At 46.9% G+C, this 12,574-nt stretch overlaps 1 protein-coding gene across 1 annotated transcript; it reads right to left on the bottom strand.

Annotated features, from left to right (window-relative positions):
- Positions 1 to 2,525: 2,525 nt before the first annotated feature.
- Positions 2,526 to 6,586, bottom strand: LOC142585158 (uncharacterized). Its single transcript, XM_075695691.1, has 2 exons — positions 6,033 to 6,586; positions 2,526 to 5,753 (listed from the first exon to the last, which is right to left on the bottom strand). Exons 1-2 carry the CDS (start codon positions 6,138 to 6,140, stop codon positions 2,781 to 2,783), a joined length of 3,081 nt encoding a protein of 1,026 aa, XP_075551806.1. The 5' UTR covers positions 6,141 to 6,586; the 3' UTR covers positions 2,526 to 2,780.
- Positions 6,587 to 12,574: the final 5,988 nt, after the last annotated feature.

Genomic DNA, 12,574 nt, shown 5'->3' on the forward strand with positions numbered 1-12,574 from the left:
AATCTTGGAAGAACGCTAACATAATCCTAATCCATTAGAAAGGGGACGCCAACGACTTGAAAAATTATAGACCGATCAGCTTACTGTCCGTTGCCTACAAAGCATTTACTAAGGGAATCACAAAAATCAGGAACACCTTAGACTTCTGTCAACCAAGGAACCAGGCAGGATTCCGTAAAGGCTACTCAACAATAGACCATATTCACACTATCAATCAGGTGATAGAGAAATATGCGGAATATATCCAACCCTTATATATAGCGTCTATTGATTACGAGAAAGCGTTTGATTCAGTCGAAACCTCAGCAGTCATGGAGGCATTACAGAATCATGGTGTAGACGAGTCGTATGTAAAAATACTGAAAGATATCTGTAGCGGCTCCACAGCCACCGTAGTCCTCCATAAAGAAAGTAACAAAATCCCAATAAAGAAAGGCGTCAGGCAGGGAGATACGATCTCTCCTATGCTATTCACAGCGTGTTTACAGGAGGTATTCAGAGACCTGGATTGGGAAGAATTGGGGATAAGAGTAAATGGAAAATACCTTAGTAACTTGCGATTCACTGATGATATTGCCTTGCTTAGTAACTCAGCGGAACAATTGCAATGCATGGTCACTGACCAGGTGAGGCCAAGCAGAATGGTGGGTCTAAAAATTAATCTGCAGAAAACTAAAGTAATGTTTGACAGTCTCGGAAGAGAACAGCAGCTTACGATAGGCAGCGAGGCACTGGAAGTATAGTAAGGGAATACATCTACTTAGGACAGGTAGTGACCGCGGATCCGGATAATGAGACTGAAACAATAAGAAGAATAAGAATGGGCTGGGGTGCGTTTGGCAGGCATCATGAACAGCAGGTTGCCGTTATCCCTCAAGAGAAAATTCTGTAACAGCTGTGTCTTACCAGTACTCACGTACGGGGCAGAAACCTGGAGGCTTACGAAAAAGGTTCTACTTAAATTGAGGACGACGCAACGAGCTACGGAACGAATAATGGGTGTAACGTTAAGGGATAAGAAAAGAGCAGATAGGGTGATGGAAAAAACGCGATTTAATGACAACTTCGTTGAAATCAACAAAAAGAAATGGGCATGGGCAGGACATGTAATGAGAAGGGAAGATAACCCATGGTCATTAAGGGTTACGAACTGGATTCCAAGGAAAGGGAAGCGTAGCAGGGGCGGCAGAAAGTTATGTGGGCAGATGAGATGAAGAAGTTTGCAGGGAAAACATGGCCACAATTAGTACATGCCTGGGGTTTTTGGAGAAGTATGGGAGGGGCCTTTCCCGTGCAGTGGGCGTAACCAGGCTGATGATGATGATGATAATTTTTCTGAGATTCATGTGTAAGTTATCACTTTTGTTCTCTTTAGACATACTATGATACGCAATTCACAGAACTGTGATGTCATTTTTCATTGCTGAGTTACGCAGTTGTAAAATTCATAGTTTCGTGTTCAGAAAATTTGCGATTTGTTTTCTAATATTTTAGCAAGAAATTTGTGGTCTAAATCTGAAGTTGAAGACATATAGTCATTAGATTTTAAGTATTTCTTTTAAATGCACCAAATTCCTGATGTTTGGTGCACTGGTTACCGAGGAAAACGAATTCTCCTTTTACATGTATTCAGATAGGAGGACCCCAGTTAAAGCTTCCTCTTAAAGCTTCCGTTCAGCTGAAAAGGCGCTGGCGCCCACGGAGGAGGATTACGACGGCGATTCATGTCGCGCTCCTCTGTTACTGCATACGCGCCACGTAATATATATATTGTATGTAGTAACGAAGGAATAATGCACATGAAACGTCGGAGAAGAAAAAAAAATACGCTGGCTGCCACTGCAAGAAAGGAGAATGGGCAAAAAGGGCGATCGTGGACTTTGTTTCCTCTTACGCACCGATGAATGCCAGAGCCCTGCTGCTACAACTTACCTGATGTTGCTGTCATCGCAAGGATGGAAAAAATAAAAATACATTCAACCCCCTCGAAGCGACAACCGGAGGACATCGCCGAGCAAGTGAACTTTTTTTTTCTCCTCTAAGTTAAAAAAAACGACACGCCCCCATTGACCGTTACACTTCAAATTCCAACCGGTTACTTTAGCGACGGACGAATGCGAGCGGTGAGGGCAAGTCGACGCGGAGTGTTTGCGAGCGCGGCGCGCGGTTGCTCCTCGAACTAATTTTAAAGAAAGGAACGGACGAATGCGGTGTGCGGTTCGAATTAACTGTCGGTGCGGCGCGCGGCTCAAATAATTAAGATCGCGCTTTTTTTTAAACAGTAGTGACACGCTTCAGCGTGTGGAGTTAAACAAAAGAAAGTGCCTCGCACCTGGCGTGCTGTCGATAATGTAGCGTCCTGTCTTTGGTGCGCCTGGTGGTTTAACTTTCCGATAACGGAGAGCGTCTGAAACATCCTGTTATTCAGCCTACCGGGCTTTAACTTCCTATTAGATCACCGTGCTCCTTGTTCTATAAAAAAAATATGTATTATAAAGTAATGGAGACGACACAGAATGTAAAGAACGTAATGTTTATTGTTATAGCGGCTTGATTGTTCAATTTGTTTTTTTTTTTTCTGTTATACAACATCAGTAAAAAAACACATGTGTATGCATTATACAAACAATAAACAAAATAAACAAATATACTGTACAATATAACATTTCTTTATACAATCACAATCTTCCTATTATATGTACATATGTATATAATGTAAAAAAATAGATGTACTTTTTTATACAATGATATCAGCGAGAGAGAGAGAGGGATGAAAAAAATTATGCTTTCCGCTGTCTTTTCTTTGCGGTATATTGATCGTCGCTATCATCGACACCTCTTTTATTACCCCTCTTCGCATCATCGTCGTCGTCGGGAGTGTCCGCGATCGAGTTGCAGTTCACGGAGTGCTCGGCGGAAATGTCAACCGCGGTGCTGCTCTCGTGAGAATGAGTGGTAGCGCTAACGATGTCGCGAGTAACCCTCATGTACGCGTCCTTTTCTGCCGCGATCGCATCGATGTGCCTAGCGTCGGATAACTGGCCGTGGAAGAAAAAGTTTGCCCGAAGCACGTTGTTCGCTATGCTCTTTTGTTTTTCGCAGTACACTTTGAGCAAAAACTCCAAGGAAATGTTTTCCCTGTTTGATCGGAGGGCGTTGACTAGCGATCTCGGGCACATGTGAGGAGTCTCGTTCGGGTCACTGTCGTCGGGAATGACCAGTCGAATGGAGGTGATGGAAGCAAACCGAGCGGCCGTGTGGACGTGCACGGTCGGCTGCTTGGCATTGGAAGACACCACGAAAACGATGTGAAGAGTGGCAGTCTGCATCTTACGCAAACGTACGATTTCTCCCTTGATGAAATACGTGCAGATGACAGAAAGGCCACGACCGTTTTTGTAGTTCGGATGATTGCCGAGATGCAGTCGACACACGATGCTAACGCACGCCTCCCACTTCCTCATGAGTGCCTCGTCGTCCGACCAAAAAATCAAGACGCAACGCTTTCTGTCGGTCATCAGGGCTTTGCTGGAGGCGACGGGTTCCGCGGATTGTTTGCCTCGAGCGCTGCGCCTGGTTTGGATTATGTTAGCGTCAACGTTGGTGTCGTCGTTGCCACCGGGCGCTGCTTCGTCGCCCGGAACACGCGTGGATTGCATGAAGTGCTTAATTAGCGAGAATACGAACTGCGCCGTTCCTTTCTGAATCATCTCCATCCACCGTGGGTCCGCCATTTCTTGGCGATAAGTGGGCACGAACGTTCGGAAGGTGAGCGCCGCGTCGAGTGGGACCACGTTCTGAATTCGTTCGAATTGCGCCTTGAACGTGCGGTAGGCCTCCTCGCTGTTGTGCGGCTGCTCGTAAATGTTAGAGTGCGGGCCGAAAAGGCTAGGCAGATACGCACCGCTCTTGAGCATGCGATTGATGCGGTGTTCGTCAATCAACGTGTCCAACAGGCCGTCCACCTGAACCGAACTCTTCGCAATGCTCTTGTACGCGTCGAGCCTTTCCGGAGACGCGGCGGCTAATTCGCTGCGGAGACGGGCGATCAGCTTGGCAAATTTTTTTGCGATCAGCGCTCCTTTCTGCTGTCTCTTTTTCATGAGCTCGTGGAGCTCGTCGGCCCAATCGAGAGAGTCCCTAATTACCTGATAGGCAAAAAGCGACTCCCTCTCTCTGGGGTTGATTTCCGACAGTGCCAATTCATCGGAATCGCTCAGGCGGCACGTGTCGTCCGTGTCCGCAGTGGAATCGTCGTCGGCGGCGCAACAGTCCGACATCGCGTCCGCACTGTGCTTGATCCACGAGTGTTGCAGCGCGGGTTCCACCCAGCAGTACACGGTGTCCAAGTAAGCCTTGACGGAGGCGATTTGCGCACACGATGTCGCGTAAATTTGAACGAGGTCTGATCGATACCGGTGGGGGATCGACTCTAGCAGCACGTTGAGCCACTGATCCGAGATGAACAAAGGGTTCAACACGGTGCACACGATCGCATACCCAACCTCCCCCCTGTTGGTCATTGCATAAATGTAAAATTTTTGAGGGGCGTGTGGATCCACCTCGTGTGCCACCCTCACCATGTTGACCTTGTCGCCAGTCTTGTTGCACACCGTTACTGGACAGCCCGAGTCGTAGTCGAAAACGCTGCCGAGCGGAGCGTCCTTTGCCGCCACGTGCTGGGCGTCCTTGCTACTGTTGCACTTCACGGTTTTCCTCGTTTTTTTCTCGTCGCTACCGGTCATCCCGAACATAGTGCCGAAATAATCATTCAATTTTGCAAATAGGCTTTTTTTGAGGATGCCTGCCTTTTTGATCATCAATCTGGCGTACGTCAGGGCCAGGTGCTGATTTTTTGTCTTGTGTATCATCGCACCCTCGAAAGACGTGACCAGTGCGAAGTGAGACAGCACCACGTCGTGCGGCGGCGGGTGGGGCAACGTTATCGTCGACGCAGCCGCCTTCGGTACCATGGATGCGACTGCAAGCGGCACGCTCTTCACCTGGCCGTCGTATGCCTTGACGACCAATTTTAACGCCGCCAACTCCTCTTTGTTACAGTCGCGAGCGACGAAATAAGCTTTCTTGACCAATTTTTTAAACGCCCGAGTGCCACCGTTAGCCAACTGCACAAATTCGCTCCGCTCGACTTCATCTTTGAGCTTCTGCTCGGACAACTCCACGACTTCCGACACGACTGCCTTGCCGCGTCTTCTCCTCTTTCCCTTGGGCTTTTTTTGCTCGCTCTCCTCGGACGGTTGTTCTTCGACTCGCTGTTTTTTTACTTCTTGTGGCTCTTCGCAGCTGTCGCTCTTTATTTTTTCAAGCGGCGGCGACTGCTGTTCGTTTACAAATTCTAACATGAGATCTTTGGGAAGACGCTCGTTGACCGGCGCAGTCTCGGGCGAGCTCCTTAGCTTGTCGGCTTTCTTTTTTTTTCGTCTTATGTCATTTGGACAAAAATCGTCAGTATCCGTTTTATCTGCATCTTCATCGGCCGAGATGTCTTCTGTTGCACTATTTGCATCGACCGTTTCTTCCCCGCTAGCCGCGACAACATCACCAACGCAACTAACCGAATCGCGCCGCTGCATGTCAACTGATGACAGTTCACCTTGCAACGACTCGTCCACGGCGACGGCACCCTCCTTGACAGCAACACCCTCCTTGACGGCAGATGATTGAGGTGATGTCAGTTCGGCGCCAGCCGACAGTGGCGTTGATTCCGGGGTCTCGTGGTCGGCGCCGACAGCCTGCGTGACGCCCAACAAGAAAATCTCTCTTTAAAGAAAAGCACAATAATAAAGGACATTCAAATGTATGAAACTCTCACGTTTTTTTTTCTATGCTTTTTCTAACACATGCTCTGAGAAATGAAACGATCGTCTATTTTTTTTTTTTGGTTCCCGCTCCCCCCATCGCACACACGTCGCCTCGCGAAGATTTAAAAAAAAAAATAGAACGTCCGTTTCATTGCAGAGCAATTCATTCATTCCACAATAAGAGAAGGAAAAAAAAAAAGAAATACTCACCGTATCCGACAATTTTTGATGAACGTCGGGTTGCTGCTTGAGTAGTGTATCCAAATTTTCTAGATGCTCCATTGCGCTTTCTTCTGGGGGAAGGGGGGAGCCGTACATAGATTCTTCGTAACACAAGGGGGAGCCTACTTGCAACGGCGACGCCGATAGTGCGTCTGGCGTCGCATCATCATCGTCCCGCACCTGTGTGTCGGTCACTGACTGGGACGGACTCGGACTTCTGCTGCTCCCACCGTTGCTGCTGCTCCCGCTGCTACTGCTGCTACTGCAGCTACTGCTGCTACTGCTGCTGCTGCTACTTCGATTGCTCGAATAAGAAGAGCGAACCGGTGGCCACCGCTTGCCCGTGCTCCGCTGTCTGCTGCGACTGCGATGCGTTGTCTTGACGGGCGCCGCGCGAAATTCCTACCGCAGACATTTCTGAGCGACTCCGGTGCTCCGTTTCTCAACCTTCATATTTTTTTGCCAAGGCCAAGGATAAGTCTGCACTTTTTTTGGTTAACTCGCTTTATATACTCGAGGCGACAGTGAGTGATGAGGGGAGTGGCGAATATATTAAGGGAGAGTGTTGACCTTCCCCCTCCTTTTTTCTTACTTTACGAAAAGAAATGAACCCACTGCTCTCCTTTTTCTTGTAATACTAATATGTATTGTCATTCTAACCACTGACTGTAATTGGTTCGATACCTGAGAGAGAGGTGAGAGAGGGTTAAAAAGAGGTGGTGCCAACTTACTCATCCAGTAGTTTTTTTTTTTTTTTTGCCTATTGTCAATCTCACACGTGCCATAGACACCCCCATTCGGACATCCGTCTTTCTTAACTTCCCGTTGCGCTAGGTTTAGTTCCGGCGACTTGTTTACTTAAGCGGATGCACGGTCTTAACATCTTTCGAGAGGAAAAAGGAGTGGGGGCGGAAGGGCACTGACTAAGGTATTACTGAGGCTTCAAGGGAAAAAAAAAAAAGAAAAGAGAGGGGGGTAGGCTCGGCTGTTGTGTTTCTTTGTTTGTGTTCTCTTCTCCCCTTCTGAACATTGAGACGCGTTCCTTCGCGAATTCGCTCGTCGCGCTCGAGAAAAAAAAAGCCACTCGGACGTTACTGCGTGCCTCGCCGTAAAAACAGCCATGCACCGTAAACGAATGTTCACTGTTGAAAGCAGCGATGTATCTTTTATCTCGAAAGGGAGCACATGGCCCTATTCTAGTTTCCGATAATTTTCCCCCTTTCATTCTTTATTTCTTTGTTGGAAAACGAGAAGCTCGGATAAGCGCGTCTCCGTCCTCGCGGCTTTGCAGGCTGTGCATCTCTGTTGTTGTGGGGGGGGGGGTCTCCTCGTTGCAGCTTTGCGGGGCTGGGGAAGGACCCCTCGTCGCGGCTTCGCGGGCTGCACGTCTCCGTTGTTCATTTGCATCTCTCTCTCTCTCTCTCATTCAAGAACCTTTTTTACATTTTTGTACATATGCAACGACCAGGGGAAAATCTCAATGACGATGTCCTTTGTTAGAATGTATTGCGCAGGAGCAACTGTCATCGCTCGTGTATCGTGAGCAATTGCACCAAAGTTATGGTCGCAACAAAGAGCACGTATGAAAAGGAGGAGTTCTGCAAAATATGCGAGGGCAAGGAAAATCAAAGTGAGCCAATGCGAATATATGTCTAATGGCGTGCTTTATTTAAAAGTAGTATCCACGAGCATTTAAACATTTGTCCCGCTGATTAACGAGTCGCGGGATTCCCGTCTGATAAAACTCCTTGGGTTGCTGCTTCAAAAAGTCTGTAACTGACTCTTTGACGTCATCATCCGAAACGCATCCGGTTCCCTTAAGCTGTTCTTTTTTTTTTTTTTGATGCTCCAATATTTGGAAGTCAGAAGGCGACAGGTCTGGGCTGTATGGCTGATGTTACAGCGTTTCCCACTTCAAGTTTGCCAGTTTTGTGTTAACCACATCAGCCCTTGGGGACGGGCTTCGTCGTGGAGCAAGATGACCCCATTCCTCAATTTTCCACGTTGTTTGATATTGACTATGAAGCGCAGCCGATATGACGTTTGACAATATTATAAACGATTGATACTCTCTCCAGGTTTAGCAAATTCGATGAATCATGGCCGCTGACAACCGAAAAAAAAGAGCCAGCAACACCTTTCCAGCGGAAATGATTCTTGAATCATTTCAGAACCTTTTCCACATACATTAATCATACATTAATCATGATACATTAATCATGATACATTAATCATGCCGTTAAGCTGTTTGATATGTTTAACTAAGTTTACGTCGTTCGTTGCACTACATTTGTCATTTGTATGTGTTGACAGTTTTTTTTCACTGTAGGCTTGTATACATTCGATTTGTTTTTATTGATCCTATTTTTCTATGTTGTATTTTCGCGATTGTGTATGTTTCTATTAGTTAGCTTGCTCTTGTTAATACAACTCTACATTTTTATTATTAACCGAGGGTTCGAGTTGCAGTCTTTGAATTTGGGACCCTCGTGTGTATATTGTCTCTTGCCGATTCATTGTATTTAAAGAATAATAAACTAAACTCAAACTGAACTGATGTTCAAACGCCCTGCCAATTCAACGATGCTTATCCTCCGTTTTTGTCTAATGAGCTTTTGCAATTGTGTTGGGGAGATTGCACAGTGGCTTTGGCCCGGTCTTGGATCGTCTTTACAACGTTCACGTCCTTTGAACCGTTTTTTCCAACGTTTCACAGAGGACAATGCAATGCATTTTTCATCGTACACGGCAGCCATACGGCCATTAATTTCTTTTTGGGAAACATGTTCAGCTGTCAAAAACCTCACGACACCACGCTGTTAAACTTTAGGAGTGTCCGTTATGCCACGAAACCACATTCAACCCAGTGTACAAGAGCATTAAAGAATCTTTATCCTCACGCCTGCGTGTCACTTGTGTAAATGAGAGATGGCTCTGCGCCATGCATATGCCTCGCACATAGTGAACCGAACCATTATTGCGCGGAGTTGGTTGGCTCACTTTCTTTTGACTCGGCCTCGGGCATTAGAAATGCAAAGATAAAATGGAATATAGGAATGCGAAGATACAGCTTGATAAAGGGCAAAAAATGTCATTGGAAACAAAGTTCACTGCAAGTATACACAACCTTGCAACAAGGGATTTAGATATACTTATAAATGTCCAATAAATCTACGTATCTAACAAAAAGTCACTGTATATAATGCGTCAAACAAGGCAAATAAACGTCTTGCGCTACAGCAAATACACAGCTTACAGCCCCCCCTTGCCTACGCTCCCCATGATGTATCGCGCACGACAGGAGGCGGCGTGCTTCCTCCCCGCTTTTCTCCCTTGCGCACACAAGACTGAGCCAACATCGTCGGCTCACCCATGCCACAACTCACCCTTACGCTTTCGCTCGCACATACAGCATGCTGCGCGCGGTCACGATTTTATCGCCCTTGGACTTTAGACGGAATATGAGGGCGACGGCGACGGCAGGAATGCAGCTGGAGTGACCATATAATTGCTATCGCATTGATATAGTAAAAGTATCCGGCAACTGAAGCGTCCCGTGGCCCATTACGTTCCACTAAACAAGAAATAACAAACTTGAACTTGCACCATACGACAATTTGTTGCACCGTAGCAATGTCTCTTGTTCTTTTGTGGGGCAGGCGCACGGAAATAAAAAAGAAAACGCAAGGAAAGCATGTCGGCCATTATCAAAGGCCTACTTTGGGCAGCTAATGTGGCTACCGAACGAATATCGCAGAAACCTTGAGACGCTTGGCCCACAGAGGACCATAGGCATACTGCTCGGTATTCTACACGGGCGAGACACAAATTTCCTGAGAGGTTGCACTCAAGCGAACGCGTTGCCATCCGCCGAGTCCCCGCAGTGATGGTGGCGAGCGACCATGCATTGTTTCTTTTTCCCGTCTGCAAGCCAGAAAGCGTCCAAAACTATGCCAGGCGAAAATCCACTCGGCCAGAGGAAAACGAAAGCGCATCGAAGTGCGCCGCGTGGTGGTCTGGGCAACACGAGAAAAACGCATGCGCTCTGGCTGGTTCCGGCAGCCCGCGGGTAGCGAGAAAAAAAAATTAGGAGGCTCCATGTGTCCTCGCGAATAAAAGTAAAAGTAGAAAAATATATAAGAGCGTAGTTACCTTTGGTGGCTTTAGCGTCTTCACATGGATGCTTTGGCGCAGGTTAAAAAAGAATGTTGGTATTCTTTTCTGCGACATAACGGCACAATTGAACCACCACAACGCTTCGTCTCATCGGACCTCGCTGCGTGCTTTGTCAACTTGTTTGATATATAGTGTGTTGATTTGGCTTGTCTCGTCGTATGATGCTATGTACATTAGAAAAGTCAATGGACCTTTGGCGTCAAATCTTTCTAACATCAAACCCACAAAGCTCCGAAGTTGAAAATCTAAAGCACGACTTCGGAAATATCAGTGCACCTTTCGCATGAAAAGTTTATGAGAAATTTATACCAGTAAAGTTTCAGAATTGAAATCCATGCGGTCCGTAGATTCCGCGGCCTTCGCGAGGTGTCACGAGAAGCCCGCTCGCCATCAAAACGGCCTTGAAACTTCGTGCTAAGAGGGGGCGGCTCCTTGCGTTACGATATGTGACTCCCGGTGCATGGGCGTTGCCGCGAAATCTAGCCCGATTTCGCAATGTTTGCGCCGAAATTACTTTTCGAGCGTGAAAAAGGCATGCTAGACAAAATACAGCACGATTTCCGGCGCCGTGGGTTGTTTTGATCGGCGGCGCACGAGAGCATGAAAATATTTCGGGGGGGGGGGGGAGCTGAAACCCCATAAGCCGCGCCAACTGGCTACGCCCTTGTTATGTACCTGATTAAATTACGCTGGCTATAGGTGTCTATGTCACCGCCACGTTTCAAAGGGTATGCCGATAAATCATTACCATCATTATCATCGTATCTTGAAACTTGCCTTGCGGTGGGAGATACGCGCCGTGTATCGTCTAGATGTGCGCCCTTTGCATTGCAATGTCATGTTATTACACCAGGAGGCACTCCATGTAGCAATTGCATAAGTAGCGGTGCAAGGTAGATAGAGAAATCTTTACCAAGAATATTCATCATCATCATCATCATCATCAGCCTAGTTACGCCCACTGCAGGGCAAAGGCCTCTCCCATACTTGTCCAACTACCCCGGTCATGTACTAATTGTGGCCATGTTGTCCCTGCAAACGTCTTAATGTCATCCGCCCACCTAACTTTCTGTCGCCCCCTGCTACGCTTCCCTTCCCTTGGAATCCAGTCCGTAAGCCTTAATGACCATCGGTTATCTTCCCTCCTCATTACATGTCCGGACCATGCCCATTTCTTTTTCTTGATTTCAACTAAGATGTCATTTACCCGCGTTTGTTGCCTCACCCAATCTGCTCTTTTCTTATCCCTTAACGTTACACCCGTCATTCTTCTTTCCATAGCTCGTTGCGTCGTCCTCAATTTCAGCAGAACCCTTTTCGTAAGCCTCCAGGTTTCTGCCCCATATGTTAGTACTGGTAACACACAGCTGTTATACACTTTCCTTTTGAGGGATAGCTTATGAAGATGTAAAATATTGGCGTACTGAGAAACATGTTTGGGATACTTGATTAATTCAAGCAGGCTTTCCCGTTTTGGCATTCACGTTTCCAAGGGAATGCCATTCCCGTTTCAGAGGGAAATCCCGTTCAAATGCGTCGGCTGCATTTCGGTGTAAGCGAAATGTAAACACGCCGTGTATACTTAGATTTAGGTGCACGTCAACCAACCCCTAGTGGTCAAGATTGATTTGCACTCCCCTACCTCGGCGTACCTCGCATTTAGATACTGGTTTGGCAACCAAAATTGCAGAAACTTTGTATGCATACTTTTAATTCCTTTTTTCATGAAACCACATCTCTCGCCGGCAGCGTCACCATCCCTAGTCTCGGTCATAAAACATCGCGCCAAGCGAGTAAATGAAAGTCTAGGCAGCTTTAGAAACGAAGCATAATCGCAGGGTTCATTGGAAATATACAGCGTTGACTAAGCGGCATTGTAGTTGATGCGAATTTTACATTTCGCTTATAATTCCAGTGATCTGGTGTTGTATATATAAGTTTTTCTGACAAGAAAAATATAATTAGTTCCTTGCCAAGCGGTTTGTCTTGAAGATTAGTGGGGCACCACGCCCTATCACGTTTGTCAATCGTGGAGCAAGCTTCACACTATCTTTCTTGCAGCAGCAGCATCCATGGAGCCCGTACCTTTACAATACAACGCCATACTTCAACACCACAGATATTAAAGACGACAATACCCACCTATACACAAGACCCTCTCACGTGAAGACGCCGTAACATGGCGACAATTACAAACCTATACACACCCCCATTTAAGCAGACTATACACAATACACCCTACACTATACTCATACAGATGTCCCCTTTGTAACGACTACGCCTCCCTATATCACGCCACCTGGGGGTGCCCCAACATCAAGGCAGCCCCGCAAATACCCAACCCCACACCCGAG

Source organism: Dermacentor variabilis, chromosome 6, assembly GCF_050947875.1.
Source record: "Dermacentor variabilis isolate Ectoservices chromosome 6, ASM5094787v1, whole genome shotgun sequence".
In the NCBI taxonomy this organism is placed as follows: domain Eukaryota; kingdom Metazoa; phylum Arthropoda; class Arachnida; order Ixodida; family Ixodidae; genus Dermacentor; species Dermacentor variabilis.